Genomic DNA, 26,932 nt, shown 5'->3' with positions numbered 1-26,932 from the left:
CCCGTCTATCGAGAAGAAATGAACACAGATCATTTCACGACATCAATTAGTTTAATTTATTCACGTATTTTTTGTTTCTCTTCGCTCTTTTTTTATTTGTTATTTTTACTTGTATTCTTTTAAAAGAAAAAAAAGACGAAGACTTTTGTTTCTATGACTTGTGTCTTTGCTCTTACTTTTGCTTGGTCGATCACGCTGATGGGCAGAACGACACCAAACGTTTTGGAAATCAACGGCGTGCAGTCAACTGTTACCTCTTTTCTCTACGCCGATAAAGTCTCTCTCCCCCCTCCTTTAAACAAAAAAAAAAGCATCCGCCCCTATTTTTTAGTTTTCGTTTCTTTTTTGTTGTCCGATAATTTTATGGCTATCGTTAAAAAACGTAAAATTCGAGAGAACGACGGGAGACGGGAAGGTCAAACCGCTCCCTCCCTTCGCTCAACACCTTTTCGTAACAATTTCATTCAAATTCTTTTATTCTTTGCCCTTGTGCTGACGAGGAATTATTATTCCGCTGGCTGCATCTTGCGCGGATAAAAAAAAGGGGGACGGTCACTGGTTTAGTCAGCGATGCAATTAATGGACCCTTCATCTTCCCTCTAGAGTTGCAACGAATCCAAACGATTCGATAGAAATGCAAGTGCCGTATTCACCCGAACCATATTAGAACACAACAGGGCAACTGGTGCGTGCAATAATGAACAGAGCGGTAGTCGGGCAACAGTCCCAGTCTTTGTAGCTCTTTTAAATGCTGATGGCATTTCATTTCGTTTTTCAGGGGGGGGGGAGTCTTATTCCGTTCCTGTCTCTTTTTGTGTGTGTGATAATAAATGACGTACCTCGACTGCGACGGGACCAAACGTCATCAGTCATGTAACTCGGTAACGGCCACTAATGAAACGCCCACGTTTAGAAGCCGTTGCGTCAAAATGTGGGCAAAAAGGGGGATAAAGAAGACGAGAGTAAAATAGCACAATTTCACGTTGGTTCTTTTTTGTTTTCATCATTTAACATTTTCTCTTTTTTGTTGTTGTTGTTGTGTGTGTTATGGAAACGGATTGTAAGAGGGGATTCCCCTTGAAATCAGAGCCATCTTCTGAGAATGAAGAGAACCGCAGACCTATCTAAACACGATTTAATCCTAAAACATTTAGAGCTTTGAAATGATTCCCTCCACACACACACACACACACATACAAAAAAAAAACAGGGAAATTAAATGTTAACGAAGGAGACTAGTGAGTAGAACTTTCTGTTTGCTGTTGTTGTTTGCCTTTGCTTGTTTGCGTTCGATGTTCGAAAAGAAAAGAGGATCACGGAATAGGCTGACGTGTGAAATCCGTCTGGGCTGGATCATTAAAACGGCAGGGGAGGCGCTTCTTTGATACTCCGCCAAAGTGGAGGGAAACACATGTGGCAAGTCTGGTTTGGTCTTGATCCGCGTGCGACGTCGGGACGCTCTCATTAATAAGGATTTGTTTAGTATCAAATGTAAACTTTTCTTCCTTTTTTTTTTTCTTTTTTGCTGTTGCTGCCTCATCTCTCCGGAGGCTTTTCCATTGAAGGTATCCATCCGCACGGCTTGTGACTTGATTTGCGCTCAACTCAGCGGAAATGGAAGAAAAGGGAATAATCTCCCCAGCTCCCCGCCTTTTATTCTGTAATTTTTATTTGTTTTGATTCCTCCATCCTATACTCATTTTTTTTTTTAAACTCTTCGGGATTTACCGCCTTTTCTTTTGTTTTGTTTTGCCTTTTATCTACATCAATCACAGCGTCGCTCTGATCGTTGATTTCTTTTCTTCTGTCTTTCAGTCGGTCATCAACTTTTTCTTTTGTTTCACGGTTCTTTTTTACCGGAAAGTAAATAAGGGGAAATTAAAAAAATAAAAATAAAAATCATCAAAGTTCTTCTTTTATTGATTTGTTTGAACGTATCATGCATCTCATTATTTCTACGGTTTGATCCCCCAAAAAAGACTTTTCGAAACGGTTCCTTGGAGTTTAGCGAAGTAGAAAACTAGCGGATGATTGCATTAAACGTCAATCAATTCTTTTTGTCTTCAACTGTGGAATACGTCATTTAATTCGATTGATTTGATGCCCAAGCTTACAAATTTTAATAGAAAAAAAAAATGGCAACTCAAATTATTTAATTAATCGTCATTTTTTTTTTAGCAACCCCACAAATTTAAATAATCGCGTAGTCTATTATTATTAATTATTATTATTATTTTTTTTCCATTCAAAGAATTTTTCTCAATATTTATACAGCAGATGGTGGAGATGAACAGTAGTCTGTGCAATATCTTGTCGTACACTATATGTACAGTACAAAACGCCCCATTCTTGAGCCGCACTCTTTTTAAACGTACGTGTATTTCTTTTGAGCTCCCCCCCCCCCGCCTTTTCTTTAGCTCCTTTTTTTTCTTCTTCACGCAATACGAAACGCCCAGTCTATGTGTATGGTTTGAGCCGCTTGAATAGACGCATTCTATAGAAAGAGAGAGAGAAAATAACGTGGAAGGCGCTGACGGTTCCACTTTTCCTCATCTCTCTCTCTTGCCTAGCTGTTTGCATAATGATGCAGCAGCGTGTACTGGCTGTGAGGAAGAAGAGAGGGGGGGGGGCGAAAGAGAGAAGATGAGGGAACGTGTTACACGCCAAGCGCTGTTTGTATTGACGCCGATGGGGCGCCCCAGAAACCTTTCAACTTGAATTCGGTCGATGCGGGCCACGCGCTTCCATTTTCTTTTTTTTTCTTCTTCTTCCAGTTGGGGGAAAAGAACTTGGCCTTTGCCAAGTCAAGAGGAAAGAAAAAGGAGAAAGAAAAAAAATAGATAGACGGAAGGGAAGAAGAATTGGATAACAAATCAGCTGAACCGCAGTTTGATATTCAAACGTCCATCGCGCGTGAAATACACCTCTGAGCAGCACAAAGTGAAACTGCGCGTTATGCGTGACGACCGTCTGTTCAAACCCCCTTTTAAAACTTTTTTGCTGCTTTTTGCTCTATTCAAATGACCTTTTACTGTGTGTGTGTGTTTTTATTACACAAAGGAAAGAGAGAAAGAAAAAAAAAAAATAGGCAAAAGTCAAATCGTGACATTTGAAATGTCTCGTGTCGCCATCAGTGCAGTTTCTTTCCATTCGGTTCAATGCGAAATGGCCTTGCCCAGTGCCCGGCTATAAATCTCTGTCGACCTCGCCGTAGATACATAAACAGTGTAGGCTGTATACATAACATGTATATGTATATAGACGGGCTATATAGAGGACTACACAATACACACAGCTGGCGTAAGCTGGCCGTTTATTCGATCGATGGGCCTGGACTTGAGAGCGAGACCCAACACACCAACAACCAAGTTTTTTTTTTTCAGTTCTAAAAGGAGACAACCCAAAAAAGAAAATCTGGGGTTAGCTGAGAGGCGAGCCACCGTGTAACGGTCGTTCACCGTATTGCCATATAAAGAACACGCCATATAGTATATAAGCAGGACATAGACACAAAAAAGAAACACGAGACGCTGCTAGAGAGAGAGGGAGAGAGACAGTCTAATCGTGAAACATAGTGTCCTCTGTGTGCGTATAATGCTCCTCTTGTTATTCCCTCTTCTGAAATGGAAACTGGCCTGTCACTGATCTCGGTCGTGCCACATAGACCATTATTGGGAGGGGGAAAAAAATAAAATATCGCAGAGCAAAAGCGGGGCGTTTAACGTTGTAAAATTGTTTTTTTTCTTTCTTGGCCTTGTGTTGAATTGTTTTTTTATTGGTTATCTAAGAGGTAATCTGCAACTCGTTCTTGTTTACAATTTGAACAAGAGGCGAAAAGGGATGCAAAATTTGAAGTTCAGGAAAAAAAAAATGTTTTAATTATTTCCTAGTAAACAGGTTTAATAAACAAATTATTCAAATCAAGGACTTTGGCAAGGTGGCGTATCTGCTGTATCCACGACTATGTATTCAAAATAGATGACCTGCTTGCATATCAAAAGACAGTGGCAATTAATAAAGGACAACGATACATTTAAATAACGGAGATGATGTGAAATTGGAATTAGAACTCAACGATAAACAAGTCAGCCAATGCCATTTGATCAATAATGTAGCACGTAAGCGTTTACATTATTGACTGTGGAAAGTTTTTTTTGGTTTTTTTTTACCCTGTCTTGTGCGTACAATCGATTACATTACACGTGGATTCATTTCGTGATTCTGTCAGTAGCAGGGGCTCAATCGATTAGCTTTTGTTTGAAACAGACGAAAACCGGTGGTGGGCTTCAGTGTTTTGAACGTTTTTCAAACACTTGTTTGAGAAACAGCTTCCTGAAAATGATTGTTCAGGGCACAGGGTACGTTTCCACGGTCCAAACGGAAGATTGAAAGCCAACACAAATTAAAATAGAGATGGAAAAAAGTAGGTTTATAACCAAACATAAAAAGCTGCGCATGATATAGCCAACAGGTTTCGTTTTCCCCCCGTTCCTGATGAACAGGCTGTGATTCTCATTTTCTTTTACAACATCAATGTAAAATGGCTGACGAGTAGGAATTAAGAACGGACACATGTACAGCATTTTTGCCTTCGATCTTCTCAATGGGACCTTGTTATCTGCCGCAGTGTAAAGCACGTGAGATAACAGACGGCAAGCAAAAGCTCCTTGTTGAAGTAATTAAGAGTCGCCTCTCTTATCGGCGCAAGTTGTACACGATGTCAGGAATATATTAGAGCTGTCTGAACTAACAGCTGGAACTCGTTCGCGCATTTCTTTCCTCTCTCTTTCTATTTTTCGCTACAAATAAACGACTCGATTTTCATAGCGAACATTTATGGCTGGCGCAGAATTAAAAAAATGAAACATTCTCTTTTGATGCTGAAGAAAAAATGATGACAAAGGGTTCCAAAAATGTAAAGGTATAGACATAATAGTTGGCCATGTTTTTTCATTCCTATGCAATTCGACCGGCTTCTAAAACGTGTACTCTTTTTTCTTTTTTGGGGGAAGGGGGGGCTATGGGCACAGCACAAGTTGAACGCAGATGATGATGGATATCATGTGAAAAGTACTGGAACAGCTTTGAAACAGCCCTTCGCTTTTCTCGTCCCTTTTATATATTCCGCTATTGATAGACGAGAATAACACTGGCTGTTTACCAGCGATTACGATGATTTCATTTTGCTGAGAGGATAGCGCTGCATGCCTAATATCCCCGCTGCATTATGAACGGGAAATTGGGCAGCGTGGAAGACGAAACGGCAGCAACTATGATAGCTCCGGGGGCCGGAACAAAGTTTCTCCTTTTTTCTTTTTCTTTTACGAGACGGCAGTGCAAGAGAACACGAGCGTATAAGGTGTATATACAATGCGTCTATAGTACCAGTCTCCCGCTGATCGATTCCGAGTCCTTTAAATATATTTTTGCTTATACGAACGATGTGCAAGTTGGCTGTCGGTAACTTGTTAGCCGCCTCGCATATAATGCTTTAATTATGCAATGCTTGTTACCGGCCAGCTAATGAACTGTTGCGTACAGCACGTTCAGAAATGCATTGAATTCAAGAGAGATCATTTTTCTAACGTAAACGCAAACGTGGTTCCCCAGTATATGTAACAGCCGTAAAATTTGAAGCAGAAATTCGCGGGGGGAATGTAATGTGCGATAATGTTCGACGATGGTTGGTCTCAATAGATAGGGAATATGTAGCCAAACTCGGGTTACGTAGGGATTTAAAAAAAAAAAAATGGATCGTCATGAGCGTCATATTACGCGGGTTGTACGTAATGAGGTAATACATTTCCGCTCCGTTTCTCTTTGCTGAAATTGAGAGGCTGATGTTCAAGTCAGTTTTTGTTGCGTATTAAACTGTGTTGTGAACCTGCTTTTCCCGTTACGTTACGTAGGGCGCTGCATGTCCCGACTGCTTTCAATGTATAGATATACTCTAACGGTATGGACCATTTATTCTTTTTTCTTTGATACCGGAAGGGTCGTAATATCCATCGACGCAAGAGCAATCAATGCTGCTTTTGCCTCATCATCCGCTTCTTTCAGTCTCTTTCACGTTGTCTCACATATTCACCCCCCCCCTTCTCCTTTTTTTACATCTAAATATATGCGCAGCACTATTGATAGTAAAATAGCAGCCTATAGTGCGCCTGCTGCTGCCTAATATCCGCTCTATCTTCTTTTTTGCATCTTTCTTTGACAGCGCACGACTATGTCGGCTCAATTTTGTCCTTTTTTTTTTTCATTTTCCTATTGACATTGGCTCGTTTATTATAAAACCCCCTCTCTTTTTTTTTTTTTTTGTATTTACATCAAAGTATTCATCGGGGAAATGAATTGGATGGAGGCCGGCTGTGACGACGGCGATTCGAATGCGCATCAACGTCAAGCCACCGCCACCATGTCATCAAAAAAAAATATTTTTATCTGCCCTTCGGTTCCGACTGCCTTATTTTGTGTTTGCTTCAATATAGCCACTAGAATCCATAACGAAAAAGGTACTATATAGGCCTCCTTCAAAAACAATATCGTTGATACTTCAAAACTGTTACCATATTTTCCTTTTCTTATTTGATTTTATTTGATTTCCCTCCTCCGGTTGAACAAAGTCCTTCCGCTATTCTCCGGCTGTTCACATTGCAGTGAGCAACTGAACTGGGCACTGGAACGATCTTTTTTTATATTCCATTTCTATAGATCTGGATCTATTATTGTCCTATTTTCTCTTTCTCAATCCTCTTTAGGTGGGTTCGTTTGGCAACGTCTAAATGTGACTGTTTGCTTTTACTTTTTACTTTCGATATTACACTGTATATACCGTCAGTAACAGTCACTGTGTACATGGTAGGGCCGTTGGTGGTATATATATAGTGATGGGGGTTGCATCAATGTGATTACGTCCCATAATTGTGCGGTGCACGGCGTGTTTGTTGTGCACGCGCCTGTCTGCAACCCTCTCCTCATTTTTTGTTTGTTGTTGTACACAATAATACGAGAAAAAAATGGGAAAAACAACAACAAATGGGATGATGTTTATTTTTATAATGTATATATATATGGTGATGGCCGCTATACATAGAGCTGATGATCCAGCAGCACTCGTCTTTCTATTTTTTTGTGACGTCATTTTCGAACCTTCCCCGCATCTGGTTTATTTCATATACATACGATAATCAAAGCCCCCACCCCCCAATCTTTCCTTTTTTTTTTTTACACCATACACGCTATCCTTTTTTCTTTTTCTTGGAAAGTATTATTGTTTTTTAAACGCTATGATCATATTTTTATCTTTTTTTTGGCACACGTACGATATAGGGTCTGAATTATTTTTATTGCTTATTTTTTTGGGGGAGGAGGCAATTTCTAAATTTATCACGAATTGCTCTTTCAATCACCCTCGATTCGCTGTCATCTCTGAGTTATTTTTTTTTTTCTTTTCTGAACTTTGCTCTCGTCTGCGTCCAAAAAAGAAACGAATATTCAATAACATGGGATACCCTTGGCACGACGAATCAATATAACACAGAGAGGGCCTACACGGACACTTTGATTTCCATAGGATGTGACTCAGCTGAAAAGATTTGTTTTGCATCTCGCCCACTATATTCCCCCACCCCCCTCTTATTTTTTCGTTTGCTATTCGGACAGCAGCACGTCGTAGTTTTTCTTCATTGACCAAAAGAAATGGTGAATGGGAATCTCCATGTCCAACCGATATTTATTCAATCATTGCTGCCTGTTTTCCATATTCTTTTGTTGACGTATATTACTGTTGCAAGTGGGCAAACATGTACGCTTGTGCAATCAAATTTTTTAACGAAAAAAAAAAAAAAGAAACGAGTATATTGAATCTACTTTTGTCCTTGGGTTTTTTTTTTCGTGCCGTTTGCATCGGTAATACTTACCTACCTCCAATTTTTTGTGTGTGTGTGTGTGGAGAAAACGCTATACAACGCATGCTGATTTTTGTGGCACAAACACGCATTTCGCTTGAAGTTTTTACATGTATATATCCCGTACGATATGTAGATGAGTATTCTATTCTCGGTGCGAACAAAAAGAGGGAAAAAAAATGATAATAAAGAATAGAGAAATATTGAAATGTACAGCTGCTAGCCTCTACATATCGTATACGTCATTCTCTATAAAAGGGGAGGGAAAAAAACAGCTTTAGAAAAGTCAAGAATATAAAGAGGGGAAATACCTGGCGCCGGTAGTCACGGATTTTTTTTTGAAAATTTTGAATTGTGTTGTTGTCGATACGTGGAATAATGCTGTGTAGGTAAATAACAGATAGCAAAGAAGACCTTGCTCTATCCGGTGTATCGACCTTTCTCACGTTGGATGTAATTCCTGGAAACATCCATCAACTGGATGTGAATCTTTATTAGAATAATAATATTGCCAGGCTGCGTTTGTTTGTTGTTTCTTCGTCTCTTCATGGATTTCCCCCTTTTTTTTTTGTTGCGCCAGATTGAACAATTCGAAAAGTTCGTGAATAACGTTATAGAAATTGATTTTCTTTTATTTTTTTAAATCGTGGATGTATTGCTTACATTTACTGTAAATGAATTTTGTTTTTGCAGCATACATCATCAATATCTTGATGGGGGAAAAACCCGTTTTGTTGCTTCTTACCAAACCAGTTGGACAGCGTCCGTGTTTCCCCCCATGACGAGACAATCACGACGCCAAATGCTCCAACGTTCTATTAAAATCCGTAGCCAAGCTTAGTGTTCAAACGATAGAGCAGGCGCATTCTCTTATATTTCATAGGCCATGTCAAGTTTTCTCGTAATCAGACTAAGTGATTTTCGTGCGAATAAAATTTACTCGACTTATCGAGCCACCCACTCACTGCTTAACGCCTTTCATGAAGTGTGACACAAATGTGTCATTTTTCTGAGAATGAGGAGACGCGTGCAGCATTTTTTTTTTCTTTTTTCTCTGACATTTCAAATATCTCTAAATTACTCAAAGGGCGATGCTTCAGTGAAAAACAACCGGGCAAAATGAATTCCGTTTCCGCGAAGCGAAAGAAACCCGCCCTACCTGAATCGCGATATGCCTCTGTAAACATTAATTTGTGGGATTAGATATACAATTGATTTCTTCCCTTTTTTTAAATACGGTTAGTAAAATAATGATGAGCACAACAACAACAAAAACTGCTCTTTATCAAAACGTATTATTATTGGCTGCTGCTGGCGCTCTTGTCTCGCGCCAGTTTGTTGACTCTCTGGCTTTTCTCTACTCCCTTTGCCCACTAAAAGGCTATCAGGGCTCATTCATCTTCATTTCCGGTTGTGTGCGCGCACACACATATGTGGACGAGAGAAGGGGGGAGAGAACAAGAAATTGCTAACGTTATGTGGACTCTGGCTGGTGCGTTACGATTCAGGCCGACGTTAGAAGGGCAATGTATTTTCATGACTATTGCTCTCTCTAATTACTCAGAGTATAATGCACATTGAGGCTGGTCGAGTAAACAGTGTTTTTCTTGATCGTTTGACTTGCGTCATTGTCACTTATGGCATGAACGAAAATAATAGGGAACATTCACGAGAATCCATTGATTCAGTTGTCTGCAACTTCCAAAAATAATCGATGGCTATATCGAGCTGTTTTTCCAATCGTTCCCACGGTATTAAAAATGAATAAAAAAGGGGCCTATACTCTTTAAAAAGGACTGTTTGAAAATGCCTTGTATAGCGTATTAATACTAGACTGTAATAAATCGAATCGTGGAACTTGTCGTCGCAACTTGTCTTTTTAAATTGACAGTGGCTGTTTGTTGCGTCCCTCCTTTTGTGTGTGTGTGTGTGTCTCTCTCGTCTACGTGTCACATCTCACGGACTATAGATTTCCTTTTCCATCCATCCCCCGATCTCTATTATTTTCTTCTACTGCATTTCTTCTATTATAATAATTTAGATCTTCACGCCTCTATTCAAGTTCTATACATTTCGGGCCATGGAAACAAAACAACAAAAAAACAACTGCCTTATTGCCTCCGCCACAATCTTGGCTGCTTTTCTGATATATACTCTCTCGATAGTCATCAGCTGCTGGATTGTTTACACGTTCTTCTGATGCTTCGCCCCACTCGTTTTTGTTTTCTTTTGTTCTTTGGTAGTTCGTCTCTCTTTTTTATTTTATTTTTTTTTTTTTTATGTCTTGTTATTTCTTTACGAGTTTGGTCAGAGGACCGTGAATATATCAAAGCTAACGGAACAAAACAAAAAGGAAAACTAAAACAACAAGCATCCCCTTTGCGCTTGAAGGTCGAACGACTAATTAAGAACTTTAGAGTATAATTTTACCCTTTTGCGTCCCTTCTTCCTCTTTAGTTGTATACACAGCAACCGATAGAACGCAACTATGCACACAACCGTAGTAGATACACTCGCCCTTATTGTTTCCATTCAAGCGAAGCTTTTTTTTTTTTTTTTTTACAAGCTTGTTTAACGAAAGAGTTATTCGATTGAACAGAACCCTCTCATTTGTGTCGATGAAAAATTCACTGGGCCGTCGTGATTCATGATATTGTTCGGAACGATAGCGATTTTTGAAAATTTCAAATGAATTGACTAAAGGTTATGAAAAGCCTTTATGTTACGCGAAGGAAAGACACTTGAGCAGAGAAAGTCGTGATGCACTAGTTCTCTTAATGAATCGAGTTCAATGGCCGCGTGTCACTGATCCAGATCTGCTGATTGCGTCTCCTAAGGCGGTTGGTAATTCACGAAGAAAATGTAAGCTCTAAATCGTTGAATCTTGTCATCACTTTTGTTTTAAATCGACTTGACATTCCCGCTGCATAAGCCAAACAAAATCTTGCCCAGCATTGGGCGAACGCATCAAATAGGAGCAATGCAACGCACACGTCTATTCTTTGTTGTTGTTGTTGTTTTATTCCTAATCAGGCATTGCTAGTGTTGTGGATAACTGCGGATGTATACAAACATGTGAGAAATTCACCTATCATGGCAAATTATGCATTCGAGTCTTGAACGTTGAATTAACGAGTAGCTCTCTCTCTCTCCTTGGAACTAATCAGACTTTGTTCAAGTAGCAGAATAACCGATTACAAGGGGGCTGGATACTCTTATACAGTGTGTGTGAACAGTGTAGATCTTTTCATTTGGGAAGACGATGCGTTGAATCGCTGTATGTGTGTCAAGTGAACTGTAGATAGAGTTCTGGCTTAGCATGCAGGACTTGTCTTTCCTTACGTACTCGTCACTCTGATGAATGGTAATCAAAAGAATTATTTATAGAACGTGGGTCAAGAAAAGCTAATAGCATGTGCAAGGCATTGCGGCTTGTATTTTCCATTGAAAATCAGGCAAAAATGACTTGCTTTTGATTTTCTGGCACTAAATGAGTGAAGTTGAATGCGATTTTGGGAGGGTTTTTAACTTATCACGAAAAGCTTTCTCTTTCCACTAGTCAATGACCAACCATGAGCCACTTAACTTGTTTTACTTGTGCGCAGTATTAGAGACGCAATCTTCTGTTGAATCTGCATTTTGTTTAGAGCGCATTTTTTCAAATTGGTGGACCGCTGTGCTTTCTGTTACGCAAGAAAATGACGTGATTTAAGAAAGTGGAATGGATGTGTCCGGCAATCATTTAAGCATATTTCATCGAGATTTCGAAATGAAAAGTTTTGTTTTTTTCCTACGGTGGACGGTAGTTTTATTACTAGACATAAAACAGCTGTTGAATTATTCACTATTAAATTGAGCGTCCGAACACAAACATTCTAACGTAAACATGTGAACACACAGTCGAGTAACTTTTGCTGTGTACAAGTTGCGTTAACCATCTCGAATCAATAGAATTGCATTACCCATTTCACCATTTTTGTTTTTGACGTTCACTTAGCGCATCGTGAAAATCTTTAAAAAATCGATGTGCAATTTTGGGCAGTTGAGCGAAAATGATGTGGCCATCAGCGATTTTTCAAACTTCTTTTCCGTTTATTACATAATTATTAACTACAGGCACGGATTAATCAGTTGTTATTCCATCCATTCTAACAAATACGGCTGAACGAGTCGTCTGCTTCTTAATATCAATGTCTTCCTCTCTCTCTCTCTCTCTCTCTACCGATTGACTTGTTCCACCTATTTTCGATTCTAGAGTGATTTTTGAACAACGCCAAAGCTTCGAGGGGGAACGAGCTTTATATACCATGTCCAAACATTCATCACGTTGATGCCTTTTTTGTTGTTGTATGCCCAACATTGCTTGTGTATACATTGTCTGCAGAGAAAACATGTAGAGGAGGGGGAGGAAACGAGCCTGAGGATGCACAGGGTGTTCAGTATAGGGTCGATATTTGTGTCGCTTTTGATTGAAAACGGAAGGAATGAAAATGAAGATGTATGGAGCGGACATAAAAGCGCAGAGGACTAGTTGGATTCAGACATCACCAACTATTTCGTATACGTACATATTATTCTTGGAAACATTTTGTGATCCATTGCGTCTCGCAGCTCGGTGATGTGTATAGCGATCGTGATTTATCGAGCCAATGGTGAATAGCGAGAAGAAAGAAAATAGATGGCTCTGTGTCGAGGGAATGCATTGTACTGCCGGACGGCTAAGAAAACTTGCAACGCTGCTGTAAACATTGTCTTGCGTATACAGAAAGTTGTTGAAAACAAACGGCCAGAAAAACAAAAGAGGAGCGCCGTTTGCTGCATAATTTAGCCCACATTCGATCAGCGCGGCATACTGCGTGAAATATTCCATTGAAAAAAAAAAAAAAAAGGGGAACTGGAGACCAGACAGACGGATCAGTCCGTGACACGCACACGCATCCATTGGCCCACTCTAAATCTCTTGAGCAACGCCGCCGTAAATGTAGCGATCGCTCGGTGGCGCATTCGTGGAACGATGGCGTGATGCAAGAAGGTGAAAAAAAAAAATAAGAAACACATGGAGGAGAAAGGGAAATGACTAGGAATCGAGCGTGACGACGGCACCGTTACGAATCCCTCAAGTTGGATCGATTCCGAGATTGCCGACATTTTCCGTCTTGTCGGCAGAACACTTGCTTCGGTCCGCACATCTAAAAAGAAAAATGATTACACTTTTTTCTTATTTTTTTTTTTGCCAGAGTTCGTCTAGTCGTAAAGGATAGGCCATGAAATGAGGAAAAGATGAAAGCAGACATCTGCTTGTGTGCTAAAGAAAAGCGAAAATGCTTCTCCGTTTTTGTTTTCTTTTGAAAACTTATTGTTAATCAATTCGGACGTCAGTTCATTGTTTCCAAACACCAGTCTATTTACAAGCACTTGACTGGACGTGACCGAAAGATATAGATGTAAGCGCACACATGGACATTTCGATAGTTTAGTATCAGATTTATGTACTAGACGGCAATGAACCCCAGAAGGCCGTATAAGTTGAAACTGTTACACAACTTTTTATATAGTGTCCGAAAGTTAACTTGGGCATGACGATTCGTCATCGAAAATTGCGAGTGAGCAAGTGATGGGATTTTAAAGAAGGGCGTAAAAGAGGGGAGAAAAACGTGCTGTGCGATGGTTGTCGTTGAACCAAAAAAAAAATGGGAATTGGGGAGACCATCAAAAGTTTCATATTGGAACAGCTTGGCGCTCGTTGAAGAAAAAAAAAAAATCTATTCGATAGAGCAGGTTAGCGTTTCATTTCACGCTCCAACTCATTTTCTCTCTTCATGTTCCATAAACGTTCCAGCGTGTATACCGTGCGATGCCAAAAAATCGTTCGTGCCGGCCGCTCTTCTCGGTCGCCTCCGAGAAAATACAAGCGAACATTGCGCTGTATAAAAAGACTTTGTTAAAAAAAAATAAAAAATGGAAAACGCTGTTAACCCTCCCCAATCTTTCTAGCTCTTGGCTTGAACTAAAAAGAGAAGATTGGATCCCCTTTTTTTTTTTTTTCTCTTTTGCTCACGATTGTTTTTTGTTTTGCTTTTTTTTTTTTAGTTCGCTCTTCCACGAATGCCTCTCCTCCAATTTCCCTTTTTTTTTTTTTTCTTGTTTTTTTTTTCCCCTCCCTGTTATTATAAACGATCCGCCAAGCTCTTTTCTTTAGCTGCCAGCTTTCGTTCAGTTGCGTCCGTTTTTTGTTACTTCCCTTCTCACTTTTACATTACCACGTAGCATACAGCTAGTATCAACTAGTACCACTACTATACGATGCCATTTATTATTATTTTTGTTCCCTCTTGTTTCCTGACAAGTGATAAATATCCACGACGATTGGTTCTGCCGTTGCTCAGCAAACTTGGCGTGAAATTCAAATGTCGAGCCTCGTTTGATTTGGTCTGGAACATGCATCGAATTTGAGATGCCCCTTTTTTTTTCATTCTCTCTCTCTCTCTCTCTCTCTCTCTCTTTCCAATTTTGTTTTCTTGCACGCTCGAGTTCTTATTATTATACAGCAGTTCTATACTATAGGCAAGCTTCTTTTCCTCTCTTATTCTCGCCGCCTCCCGCCGTGTTGGCTTCTCCGCCGTTTGCCGTAACCGATTGAATGACACTGTAGAAAAACAGCTGGGCTCTGTTTTGCGCTTTTTTTCTTTTTATGCCAACAGTCTCCCCCTCCCCCCAACTCTGTCGAGGCCGCTCCTGGCGTTTTTTTTATAGTTAGATTTATACACGCTTCCAATGTTGTTGTTGTATTGATTCTTCCTCCCCACCAAAGAAACTACCATCAACCTTGCAATCTTTAAAAGAAAAAAAAACATCGCCATTTTTCAAGAAAGTCCTGCATACTAAAGAATTGTCTGCCAATCGTGACGGCAAACGACGGAGTATTTCACAGCCGTCGCGTACGGACGTGAAACTACTGGCAACATAACATATGCACTGTGTTAGCTTAGGGAAGGGTGTTACGTCGAAGAAAAGGCTGCCAAATCGATGCAGTCTGCAAATATCGTTGTGCTCTACCAACGAATCATGTTTTGATTAGACTTGCAAGACTATTTACATTGTACAATCAGAAGGCTGTCGTCGTTTCATGATCAGAACTGCTTTCTTTCGACGTAAAGGTCACTGAGGATACGCTCTAAATCTCATAAAAAGAAAATGGTAGAGCAAGAAAAACGAAGAGAAAAACAAATGATTTATTTAAAAAAAACGTTTTCACGTTATTGCTGTGCATGAGAAGTCGTATATACATTATGCAATGCATTCTTCCGTAACGTCGTTACGATGCGTCACCCCTTCACCCCTTTCTAAATTTCTCCCACCCTTTGAGAAAAATAAAATATAAATATTAAATAAATAAAAAAGGGAGAACAAAAAAAAAATCTGCCAAAAAAAAGAAAGGGCCAGGCTGGGATAGAACAAGAATGAAAGTAATGGACGGACCTGGGAGAGGCGAAGCGGAGCAGAGGCATGCGGGATTGAATCCAAATCGGAAATTTTCCGGGTTGTTGAATCCTGGCAATTGGCTGGATTGTTATATACTATAAGCTATGCAAGTCGAATGAAAAAAAAAAAAAAATGAACCCAACGTTCAATAACAACAACAGCAGGAGAGCAAAACCCCGGCCTGCGCCAGACGGCCATTTGACGCTGCTTGCCAAAATTGCGTGCCGGGTCTCGGAGTCACGAGGTCACGGTGCACAAATCAAAAAGTCGACGCCATCCTGTGTGTGTGCTGTGTTAAGTCGCTGCCTATTTAATTGCATTCAAGTATCTGCGGCTCTTGCTTCTCCATAAACTATACGTGGGGAAAGGGAGGCATTGACAAAGCAAAAACAGATAAAACAATAAACAGTGTAGGGAAAACAAAAAGGAGACTCCAGTATGAGCTAGAGCCCTCGATTAGTTTTCAGTTCTCTCATCTAATTCCCCCTTCTGATGTTCCAGTGTTTGTTCTCATATCCTGTGTGTGTCTAACGAGCAGACTCAGAAAAGGAGATGCTGGAGTGGAAAAGAAAATAGAATAAAAAAAAAAAAAAAAGAGTATTATTAAGTACATTGCTCGTGCAATGTAGTCTATATGTTTCAAATCCGGTACATAGAATCCACGTTTTGCTCCATTGGACGGCACGTTTCGTGCTGATGTTGCGCTCTCATAGCAATTAAACGGGCGGCTGCCCGGCAGCGAACCAAATGTCACCCGAAACGGCAGCCAACGCCGTGGAGACAGTGATCCAATAAGCCGACGATGAACCAACTGTATGGTCATCATGCTTGGAATAATATTCGTTTAGCACGTAATAATACTCGACCCTGCAGTTATTTATATTGATGCGTAGCCTTTATCTTTAAATGCTTGTTTTTTTTTGTTTTTTGTTTATGTCCCGCACGTAAATAACTTATACAGCAGTTCTAATTAAAATGTGTGGCCCTTTTCACAAGGTTGTCGATCTTCACGAACAGGCCATCAATTTTGCACAGTAAAAATCAATTGTCTGTAACTGGTGTACTGACATTTGACTAAACTGGTTTTAAGGAGATAATAAAAGATAAAATCTTGTCCTTGGCCGTGATTAATTCTTGGAAGTAATCTCAGGGAAATTACAGTGGTAAGTCAAAGAAGCAAATGCTATTTGCATTTAATTTCTTTTATAATTTATAATTTTTTAAATAGGAACTCGTGATTTATGATGCTGGTCCTTGTAAAAGATTGGGCATTGCGGATTTTGTGCCCAAAATGGAAGCGATGATTGGAAAAAAAGCTACTCCAACTGAATATATCAAAGACTTTTTAATAAGAAGCGTCATCCCTATATTTAAATTGGCGCACATTTAGGATATGTCAACCGAATTTCAAAGAACGGCTAAAGTTTTCTGAATGTAACTGGGTAAAAGGTCCCTCTTTTCCCAGGGCAAGCATCTTCATCATCAACTGCCGACATGTTTGTAAGTCCCATTTATTATCACTCTCGTAACTGCTAATTCCAGTAACACATTTTTCCGCTTGTGAAAAATGATGAAGAGAAAGAAAAAAAATCAAACGAAAGAACTCGCTAACAGATCATCCTTCTCCGGGATTGTAAATGGTGGTTGAACGATGGAGCAGAGGAAAAAGAAATAGTCAGGCGGGAAATTCGAAAATGTATTTCAAGACGTCACCCTTTGCCCCAAAATCTCTCTGCATTCTCGTCGGGAAGAAGCACAAATGCTTGACACAGGTATGCTTTGTAAGATCTCCATAGAAAAAAGAAAAATTTAAAAACGAAATTCAAGACGAGACATTTGACCGTTCAAGCTTCAAGTACCTCAAACACATGCGTTGCATACATGCGCTGTGCCATTCGAGCCTTGTGTTTGTATTGCGTAGTGTCAAGTGTCGAGACGAAAAAAGAAGAAAAATCCAAGTTGATTAAAAAAACTACCACTCAACCTGTCTCACAATCCTCGTCTTCTTTTCTCCGAGGGATATGAAGAAGAGTGAGTGTAGCGAATGAAACGGTGGCTGGTAAAACCTACTCCATCTCATGCTGCGTTTATGTGATACACTGATACAGCACTATTACTAAAAGCACTAAAGTACATTCTGAGCCTCGATCTCCTATTCTCGTATTGTTTAGTTTTTCTTCGGGTGGCACTGAAGTTTTGGCAGCTGTGCATCAACGTGAAGTTTCTACCGCGCTCCCCCTCTCTCTCTTTTCTCGCTCCATCTAAATTAACATTTTTCTTCTTTATGCACGTCTCTTTCGTTGAATTGAACTTATTTCAGCAATGTATTTTTTATTTTCCTTGTACTTCCCAGCGGCTTTTCTTATGCTAACTATTGATATGTCTTAACAGGCTTGTGCTATAAGAAAGGAAACTACGAAGACCAGGCGCGTGCTCTCAGGAAGGAAATGGGCCAGCACGAAATTCGAATTGGATGCGTTATCGCCCCTGGTATGTAACAACCAATCACGATCTGTTTTAATTCTTTAGAGCTATACATGTTTTCAATTTATTTTTGTTTTCCTTTCACCTTCGATTGTTGGTATCCTTCCTCCAGTTCTTTGTAGATCCTGAGAATCGATGAAACGTTCCCGATAAAGAACGGTTAAAAAACACATTCCTTTTTCTTCTTGTTAAAAATGTTGCCATGTAAATTCTATATTATGCCTATCTTGGCATAGACACTGCGGCTGTTTTTCACTTTCGTTGTCGTCTGTGACGCCAACAGCGTAGAATTTACTTCCTACTCTTCCTTTTGTCTTTTCATCGTAGAAAGCTATGTGCTTATTTCACCTCAGTTGTAAACGGGATAGCCTAATATGTCGGTTGCTCATTACAGTGCAATCAAGAGCAAAGCGTCGTAGCTCGTTGCCATTTGACGTATCCTCTTTGATCGAAAGAAATTGTTGGTGTCAACGCCAGAGTTTGTCAAGAAGGCAAGTGGGAAGTACGGAATCGATTTCTACGAGGAAATATGGAAAGTGGGGTTCGCTCTTTAAAAGCTAGAGAGGGAAGTCAAAAGACAGCGGAACAATTATTAATCGTGTTGTAGGGAAATGTGGGCGGTTTCTTTTGGCGAAGGTCGGTGATAATCCAAGTCTTTTTGGGAAACTTTAGTGCACAGGCTTCGCTGGCGCGGTGGTGTCTGTTCGGGCCATTAGCTCGTAATGACGAGCACATTAGGACAATGTCTGGCGTGTCACGCGGATGGAACTCAATAACGTTTCAGCCAGTCCCTCCTCTTGCCTTTTTCATGCTATCCCTATAAATCACGCGGTAAGAGAGCGTCAGCCCAGCAACTGCAAAAGGGGAAAAAAGATGGAATGTAAGAAGGGTATTTAATGAGTCTTAAAGTGAGCACTGATGAGAAAGAATATTCCGTAATTTATTTTGAAAAAAACGTTTTCTGCGTTTGGGTCTGAGTACTTTTCTCATTTTGCGTGTTGTTCTACAATTATCCGTGTTATTTAAACAAGCTTATATTGAACGGTTCGTGAGATAGGGCCTCAAATGCTGCGTACAGAAATCTCACACGTCACAAGCCCGTAAATATACTCATATTCATATGCGCTTTCTCTTCCATTTTAGAAAAAAAAATAAAAATATAGTGGATTTTCAAAAACATGAAATGACTCATTTCATGTTTTTAATAACAAAATAGTCATTTGAAATGACTATTTTGGGGGGGCTTGGAAATGGGAGTTATTTCTTTTCAAATGGCAACGCTGCATTTGTCGTCTGCAGTGCGTCCTGTCATTGAATTCTGCCACGTATTTCCCCGTTAGGACAGATAACCCCTGACAGATCGTTGATATCACACATAAAAGATTTAAAGTAAGTAATTGTAATCAACCAATGGTATAAAATGCCAGAAAATATCTAAATTCTGCTTTACATTTTTTTAGGAAAATGATTACGGATATTCAGTTGGCCATCTTTTCGAACGTTTTAGGAGTGTCACTCTTCCTGATGGTGATACTCTATCACTATATCTCCGCTAATAATCCTAAATCTGCATCTTCATAATCATTCTGCATAGACTGGTACTAGACAATAATTTAATATTTAAAAATTATTTTGAGTAATTGTTATTGATTTACATATTTATTCAATTTTCCTAGGTATTGGGGGTACTTTCGGTAAAAATGTACACAATGGTCCCACAAAGCAAATACATCCTTTCGACTATTGTAGAGTTTTTTCTTAGTTAAAAGTTTAACGCAAAATGATGCAACAGATGGATGGCAAACAATCCATCTTTTGTATCGTGATCAATCTTACACACATGATTATTGTCATTAGCACAGAAGGATTTAAAGGGATAACTTTCTAAACAATAAGCTATATTGAAATTCTACTATGCAAATTGTATGATGTTTTGCCGAACCATAAATCATGACTTGAACGCACTGGATTTCGGTTTTTCAAAAACACGTGGCGCTCTTATAACTTGTAGTAAACGCATAAATAATTAAGAGTATAAGAATAAATTTCACGATTATTTCCAAAGATTTTGTAACACGAGACAGTTTAGCTGGTGACGTGGCTGGGTGTGAAACACGTACTTGAAGAATTCTTACAAGTTTAGAATGCAAGCAAGCCAATTTGCTGCACTTTTTTTAAATAACTAAATTATTGTAGAAGTCTAATTTTTCTTCATTGCAATTAGTCTATTTATGAATTAACATTTCAGCTGAGTAATGTTTATGTAGTTAAATGGATGATCACGAGTTGGTTCAATCCCAATGTAATAATGATCAAAATCACCAGATAACAGATATTTATGTCATTTCTTTCCTTCGACCATGATGATGTGATAACCAAACTTTGTTTTAACAGGTGGGTCTGTATAAACAGGATTGCCTAATGATGAAATTGGTAAGGAGAAAGCAGCATCCTGAAATGGGCCAACCATGGATCCCCTCACCATCCAACCAAGATCTCCCTACAAAATTTTTATCATTTGTCAATTTAGTCTGCTAATATATATCTTTCTTGATACTAACCCCTGATCTGGCTTTATCTTCACTGTATGTTGCTGCAACTTCGTTGAATTTCATGCCAGCTTTGAGCTTTTCAAGTGCTTCTAAAATTTTTGATTGCTTTTCACAGAGAATGTGTCTAACCTACAGAGCATGGTGGTTTACATACACAGAACAAAAACCATACATCTTATTTTACCTTAATTGTACTTCCTGTTCCTGCTTTTTTCTCTTTCCCTTTATCTTCGTCTCCCCCAGCAGCTCCTTTTCCTGACTTTCCCCCAGCAGCTGCTGCCTTTTTAGGCGGCATGTTACTTTAAAGATTTCAAATTTGGCAACGAGACTTTTTCTTTTATCGCCTACTTCTTGAATGACCTATTATTGGTTAAGATCAGCGTATTAACATAACGGCACTCGGAAATGTTTGAATTAGTTAAATGCGTCTGAAGTTTGACTACTGCCAAGTACTACTATAGTAGCTGTAGTTGTATTAATGTTGTCACACCATTGGTGAATGGTGATTCGGCATTTCGGTGTTTAAAAACTAAAAAATGAACGAATAATCGGCTTCGAAAAGTCTTAATAGAGACAAACTTATTTATGATTAAAAGTGTTCTGTCGCAGTTTTATTATTTCATTTTCGACTTGATATCATAATTGTGAATTGTGATATTGTGATTTTTATTTGGCTTGAGGCTTGTAGCTTGTTCTTCCTTACCCTTACTCCCTTTGCATTTGTATGTATATTCCCTACCTCCTGGCAGTACTGCAATTACATTACCGTAGCGTCTGCTTGTGTGCGTGTGTATAGATTTCGCCCGCCCGAAATTCTTCATGTAGTGTTCGCATGAATAGTTCTTGGACCTATTCCTTTGCTTCAAATTGTTTAGATAAAAAATGACGAGAGATACTGTTAGGTCTAGTTTGAGCTATTTGGCGCAAGCTATTTTCTGTCAAAGGTTTAAATTTTTGTGAAACAATGTCCAGGCAAAATTCCAATTTCGTCTCGAGGACCCAGTCGTTCGAAAGGTCTCGCCGGTTCATTCAATCTGTATCTGATATATATGGAAAAGACGAAATGGAAGAGTTACTTGACGAAATCCGCCATCTAGAACCTTGCAATTTTCAGTCTGGGGACATACAGGACTTTGAAATCAATGGAAGTCGTCACCTGCAAAACACAGGAGAATCAACTATATCGGTGTCTGTTCAGTCCTGGGACTCTCACGCTATGTATCGTCACAGAACAGATAACATGAAAGCTCCAGTTGAGGTTATCCAATCTATACTAGTTCATTTCCGCCCTTCACAGTGCTTGGAGAAACTGGAGCTTTTCCGATTGGCATTTCTGGTAATATCTAAAGTAGTTTAAGCCATCTCAAATCAAAGTAATTTGTTTTTCAAATTTACAGACATGTTGCATTGGAAGTCTGACTTGTGTATATCTCAGTGAATGGATGTATCTATCATCCTTCCTTGTCTTCATAGTTTTATTTTCAGCATTATGCACCATTTGGCTACTTATTGCTGACACTATAGGAATCATATACTTCTTGCCAATACCATGGCACAAGTTTGTAAGTACAATGGAAGTATTTAACCTTCACATTAATAGGCTTATATGAGAACCCTTTTCCCAGAATACTCTTCTCTTCCTATGCATAGCTGTGGCTCTTCTAACAGTCTCTTCCTTACTTATTCATCATATTAACCTACCTTCTATGCTGGATGAAACCCTTACAGAAGATAGCCTATATTTTCTTCACATAGCTGGAGTAAAGACAAAGCAAATTGTTTTAAATTTTGTGAGGAAAAAAAAGAGAGATAATTTTCTATGCAGATACTCAGCCTGTTGGCCTCGCTCCTAGCCCTCATTCAAAGCCTCCTAACGTCTTTTGGTCGACCTTATCCCATATGGTGTTCTGCTTATAAAAATGAACCAGGCTGCCCTAGCCCTGTGTCTCCACCAGGTAATAAGTAGATGCTTTTCCCCATATTGAATTCACCGAAACGAATTACTTCAACAGCATCATTGCCAGAATCCCCTACAACTCGTCCAGTCATGGCGACGATGGCTGCTCTGGCTGGCATGTCCTCCGCAGTCGTGGCTACCGCACCTCGACTAGGGAACCGTAACCGTAGTGCTTTGCATGATCGAGAGCAAGTACCTCTTCGATCAGTCAGAAACTCCGTCAGCTGGGACGATGGAGTGAAACCAAGCAGCTCTCGGTTAAAGCAACTTAACGAGTACCCTCCGTTGCTAAATGAAACATGAAAAACAAACAGCGCTTCAAATTTGTCAATGGTTAGAATTTATGTCCGAATGACAGTGAAGTTGCAGAGGAAATTAACTGAATGTTCAACGATGGCCCGAAGGTGAAATTTTGTTGTCAAATAATTGTAAGCATTCCTCTTAGAATGGACCGCGATTTCTCAGTTTTAAATCTAGTTTTAAAAAAGTTGCACATCTCCAGGTTTAAACCAGTTAATGATCTATTTGAATTGATTCGTCTTGGACCTTTGACACAATGAATGTCCGTTGAATTGAGTGAATTGAACGGGCATTCTTTCTAATATTTGGTTTAGAAGTGCCATAAGTTCGTTTCGAAAATAATGTATCTTAGTCTCAGTCTTAGTTTTTGGCTTTGTTCTGTAGCCCCAAAGTATTGGCATCGGTATGTATGGAGTATGTTATTAATTTTATATTGATTAGCGTAACTTAACTTAATGTGAGTGGCGACCATTTAGCTTCTTTTGTTTTCATCATAAAAAGAAAACAGTTGAATGGAACTAGTCTTGTAATGCTGTATAAGTATACCTTCGTCTATTACTGCCTGATATAGCTCTCTCTTAGATAATAATTTAATCGAAATTAGGTTCGCGTATGCGGTTCTTCCAGATTTGTATTAACCCAATGGTCGAATTTTCCTATTGGGCACTACATATAATGTTACACCACCAGAGGACCTCCAACAATGTTTGGTACGAACTGTAAAGATATTGTGTATTCGTAGTGTTAATATACATTTGAAGCACAATTTGGAATCATCTAAGGTATACACACAGGTATAACTTGACCATACCATGAAACCTTGAAATTAAAATTTTATGGCGAAGTTTTAACATTAAGCTGTGGGGAATGTAGTGTACTTACTAATACAGATTTCGCAGCTGGTTAACTTCCTCGCGCAACTGCCTAACTTCTTCTTCCAAATACGCTTTGTCTTGAATTTGCCTTCTCAGCTGTTCCAGCTCATTCTAAAGAAGAAATGGAATTTTTATTAAGTTTCAAATTTACTTTTATTAAATCAGTAAATACATTACTTGAAGCGTGAGAAACTGTTGAGCTGACTGGATGATTAGGTCTCCGAAACGACAACGGAGGACTTCCCGTAAATTATCTTCCACATCATGAACTATGCGGCGTATAAATTCTGCTTGAAAATCGGTAGATCCACTGGAATTCGGAATAATTTCCTCGGTCTGCTTACATTCTTGAAGATTGGATATGTCCTCCTTAGGGATAGAAAAGTCTACGGATGTCGAACGGACGGATACTTCTGTTTCGCACTCAGTTACGGTGGGCACCATTTGATTGTGTAGCGGTAAATGATTCTCATTGTAAATTTTTCCTTTAAATTTCAATAATGGACTGGTTGCCAAACTAGGACTAGAGAAGACATCCGTGCTGGTGTCTCCTCCTTTCAGCGGAGAAAAAAGCGAACTATTTTTTTGTTCCAGCTCTTTACTTTCGTTTTCAAATCCTACTGCTGGAAAATTCGCGCTACAGCCGGAGTTTCCAACCTCAGGCATAAAGCTTAACGTGGTGTGAGGTTCCAGTTCACAAGGCAATGGAGAAAGAAAGGGGAAACGCGAGGGTTTTTCTGGTCCTTCCTTTGCCGATGATGGCAACAATCGCTCTACACTGCAGGATATTGGGAATTTGGTATTATCGTTGGATGTCTGTATTCCCGATTCAATTTTGTCCTGTAATGGCCAGATAAGAAATGCTGACCGTTGAAAATGTTGCAAATGAAATTATAAGATACCGGAATTTGGATGCAAGCACGACAAATTAATTTTGTTATAGGTGATGTATGTGCAACCATGCTTTGTACGGGTGTACTAATGGAACGCAAATCATAAACCAGAACTTTCCCACGATTGGTACCAACAACCAATGATGTACCATCTGGGAAAAATTCTATCGCTGTAACCGGAGAATCAATTTCTATTTTCTTGAGAATTCTGCATCAAAAATAAGATATTAATGATGATCACTGCTAATTCCTATAGGATATTTGACAAATTACTTCTTCTTTGGCCAATCATACAATATGACGTTTTTGTCCAAACCACCGGAAACCATAAGGATATCGGTGACAGGAGATAATGCAACTGCGCTTGCCGGGGACTGGTGAGCGCCTGTAAATTCAACGACTAACGAATTGTTTCCTTTGCTCGAAACGGTATTCCAGGCAGCCACCGTACCACTATTAAAGGCTGCAGCCATTAGAGAATTTTTAACTGAGCTAATTTTCAAGTCTCGTAGTCCCTGAAATGTTAACAGTGCTGGTGAGAATAAGCAACTTGACAAAAAATATGAATGGTATTTATCTGTACAGCTGAATTTTTTATTGAGTACTGCCCCATTGCCTGTCCTGTTTTAATGCCGTAAACTTGGATAACACCTCCATGATGGCCACAGGCAATGACAGAGTTATTGCTTTGAATACGACACACAGCACTTCTATCAACCTGAAGTAAAGACAGTTAAGTATTGATAAGATTATTGTTACAAATAACAGATTACTCCATCATATTTTCTGATCAACTTGTGTTTTGTATAGTCCCACAAAAAAATATTTCCCATGTTCGTGCCTGCCAGAAGTAACTCATTCGAAAATCCTACAGCTGTTGCATCCCCCTAGAAAAACAATTTAATTGTTTGAATCTTCAGTACACCATAAAAACCACAAAAAGTGTAAGTTAAACCTCTAATAAAGTTGTGTTGTTTTCATAAATCTGCAGACCAATGGATGCAGTACAAATTTTTTTGCTGTTTTTTTTTGTATATGCCAGAATGCTACCATCATGGCTCCATGCAACATCCAACACATTGCCTAAAAATGTGTTGATCTTTGAACATTTATTGATTTCATGAAGTTCTAGCATAAATAATGTTACCGTCATCAAACTTGTGGAGTGTTTCAAAATTTTCATCCCAAATTTGGCATGTTTCTGCAGCTATTACCCAGCAGTATTTTCCTGGTCCCATAATGAGCTTAAAAACAATATTGAATAGGAAACAACAAGCAACTTTGAACTAAAAGAAAAGGGAAAAGGAGAATATTGCAGATTCCTCGTTCTGTTTAACAGTACAGCGTTTAAAATCCTGAAAAACTACTGAAAAAGAAGTGACTCTAACCTTAAAAAATACAATTACAACGATCTGTACGACATTGTCGGATAGAGGAAAAAGATGACAGTTTCATTCTGAAGTCTGTGGAGCTCAGAGTCAGAGGTGGAACGGTCGAACGGAACTGTGAAGTGAACTAACAAGTGACAAGTGACATTTTCAGTTTTCCAGTGAGAATAACTAGTGATGTTACGTTATAGGATTTTAACTACGTTTACGTTATCCGTTAAATTAACGTAGCTTTGAAATTTATACGTTAAGTTAATACGTTATTTAACGCGTTGTTTGAAACAGCACGTTAACGTACGTTACACGTTATTTTTCGTTACGTTAAAGAAAAAAATAATTGTAAAATAATAAAAGATCTTGATTATTAAATTTATTGCATTTTTCTGCACAGGTTAGGTGATGAAATCAAAGGAATAATATTTTATCAATGGTCTTGATTATGACTACGCGACTGTTTTGAATACAGTCATGACAAGTTCTTAGTAAATGACATTAAAAACGTAAATGTTAGTTATTTCTTAATTCTTTATATTCTAAATTGTGAATAACTAGCAGACTAAAAGTAAAAGAAAGCAGCGTTTTCAACTTTTCAATAGGCTGGCAGAATGGGTAATGCCCATTGTTTTGGTTGTCAACCTAAAGGAATTAAAAAAAGGCAACGCTGTTTTTTTCTGCAAATAACGTCAAAATTTAACGCCTGAAAATAATATTACGTTTACGTTTATCCGTTAAGTTACGGACCCTCAAAATGGTACGTTAACGCATGTTTTACGTTATCCGTTAAGTTAAACGTAACATCACTAAGGATAACATGGATGGAAACAAGAAATCTAGTGACACGGAAGAACGCCAACTAAAAAACTATAGTAACTATGATTGCCGGAGAAATAGGACCCAGACAAAAAGGACCCGGAGAAATAGGACCCAAAAATGAAATTGGTGCGCTAACAGCACTTTGTTTTCGTATAATTCTGAAATGGCTAGTTTGACGACAAAACGAATTACTTAATCAGAATCAGCGTTTAATTTTCATTATACCGTGTGATTTCTGTTGAATTTCATGAGATATTGGTTTTTACAGATTTTGACAAAAG

At 39.0% G+C, this 26,932-nt stretch overlaps 3 protein-coding genes and 1 long non-coding RNA gene across 42 annotated transcripts in view; 2 read left to right on the top strand and 2 right to left on the bottom strand.

Annotated features, from left to right (window-relative positions):
* LOC116918949 overlaps positions 1-19,449 on the top strand; it is a 120,848-nt gene extending 101,399 nt beyond the window's left edge. For 17 of the 34 annotated variants that reach the window (XR_006644326.1, XR_006644348.1, XR_006644345.1 and 14 more), the window contains 4 exons: positions 16,386-16,552; positions 16,618-16,889; positions 16,966-19,262; positions 19,334-19,449. This is a non-coding gene — a long non-coding RNA (uncharacterized LOC116918949). Of the gene's footprint in view, positions 1-11,004; positions 11,272-14,051; positions 16,241-16,350; positions 16,553-16,617; positions 16,890-16,965; positions 19,263-19,333 lie in introns of those variants that run through there. The other 17 variants (XR_006644330.1, XR_006644337.1, XR_006644341.1 and 14 more) reach the window with 17 other exon arrangements.
* Positions 19,450-20,159: 710 nt separating this feature from the next.
* LOC116918606 (peptidyl-prolyl cis-trans isomerase NIMA-interacting 4) lies at positions 20,160-20,860 on the bottom strand. Its single transcript, XM_032924341.2, has 3 exons — positions 20,610-20,860; positions 20,435-20,554; positions 20,160-20,373 (listed from the first exon to the last, which is right to left on the bottom strand). The coding sequence occupies exons 1-3, from the start codon at positions 20,718-20,720 to the stop codon at positions 20,215-20,217; spliced, it is 390 nt and encodes a 129-aa protein (XP_032780232.1). The 5' UTR covers positions 20,721-20,860; the 3' UTR covers positions 20,160-20,214.
* A 137-nt stretch (positions 20,861-20,997) lies between these two features.
* LOC116918603 lies at positions 20,998-23,448 on the top strand. Of its 6 annotated transcripts, none has more exons than XR_004391569.2 (6): positions 20,998-21,761; positions 21,823-21,987; positions 22,051-22,185; positions 22,251-22,380; positions 22,438-22,786; positions 23,287-23,448. XR_004391569.2 is itself a non-coding variant. In XM_032924338.2 (5 exons), the coding sequence occupies exons 1-5, from the start codon at positions 21,390-21,392 to the stop codon at positions 22,683-22,685; spliced, it is 1,038 nt and encodes a 345-aa protein (XP_032780229.1). In that variant the 5' UTR covers positions 20,998-21,389; the 3' UTR covers positions 22,686-23,448. The 6 variants fall into 6 exon arrangements, 4 of the variants coding, with proteins under 4 accessions (XP_032780229.1, XP_032780228.1, XP_045026931.1 ...); XR_006644319.1 differs by having other exon boundaries at positions 22,885-23,448; XM_032924338.2 differs by having other exon boundaries at positions 22,450-23,448.
* LOC116918602 (protein NEDD1) lies at positions 23,389-25,982 on the bottom strand. The gene is made up of 8 exons (XM_032924336.2): positions 25,598-25,982; positions 25,406-25,533; positions 25,224-25,337; positions 25,034-25,168; positions 24,724-24,965; positions 24,460-24,658; positions 23,735-24,397; positions 23,389-23,668 (listed from the first exon to the last, which is right to left on the bottom strand). The coding sequence occupies exons 1-8, from the start codon at positions 25,686-25,688 to the stop codon at positions 23,564-23,566; spliced, it is 1,677 nt and encodes a 558-aa protein (XP_032780227.2). The 5' UTR covers positions 25,689-25,982; the 3' UTR covers positions 23,389-23,563.
* Positions 25,983-26,932: the final 950 nt, after the last annotated feature.

This window comes from Daphnia magna, linkage group LG3 (assembly GCF_020631705.1).
Source record: "Daphnia magna isolate NIES linkage group LG3, ASM2063170v1.1, whole genome shotgun sequence".
NCBI lineage: Eukaryota > Metazoa > Arthropoda > Branchiopoda > Diplostraca > Daphniidae > Daphnia > Daphnia magna.
The sequence above is the reverse complement of the archived record's forward strand: the minus strand, read 5'-3'. Positions and strand labels throughout refer to the sequence as shown.

Excerpts from the sequence above, each read along its gene's own strand:
- LOC116918606 (XM_032924341.2), bottom strand. The coding sequence starts at position 20,720 with ATGCCGCCTAAAAAGGCAGCAGCTGCTGGGGGAAAGTCAGGAAAAGGA. Across the intron at positions 20,555-20,609 it reads GAACAGGAAGTACAATTAAG|GTTAGACACATTCTCTGTGA; the intron begins GTAAAATAAGAT and ends CATGCTCTGTAG. Across the intron at positions 20,374-20,434 it reads AAGATAAAGCCAGATCAGGG|GGAGATCTTGGTTGGATGGT; the intron begins GTTAGTATCAAG and ends AAAATTTTGTAG.
- LOC116918603 (XM_032924337.2), top strand. The coding sequence starts at position 21,390 with ATGTCCAGGCAAAATTCCAATTTCGTCTCGAGGACCCAGTCGTTCGAA. Across the intron at positions 21,988-22,050 it reads CAATACCATGGCACAAGTTT|AATACTCTTCTCTTCCTATG; the intron begins GTAAGTACAATG and ends CCCTTTTCCCAG. Across the intron at positions 22,186-22,250 it reads ATTTTCTTCACATAGCTGGA|ATACTCAGCCTGTTGGCCTC; the intron begins GTAAAGACAAAG and ends TTTTCTATGCAG.
- LOC116918602 (XM_032924336.2), bottom strand. The coding sequence starts at position 25,688 with ATGGGACCAGGAAAATACTGCTGGGTAATAGCTGCAGAAACATGCCAA. Across the intron at positions 25,534-25,597 it reads ACTCCACAAGTTTGATGACG|GCAATGTGTTGGATGTTGCA; the intron begins GTAACATTATTT and ends ACACATTTTTAG. Across the intron at positions 24,398-24,459 it reads GTGCTTGCATCCAAATTCCG|GACAAAATTGAATCGGGAAT; the intron begins GTATCTTATAAT and ends TGGCCATTACAG.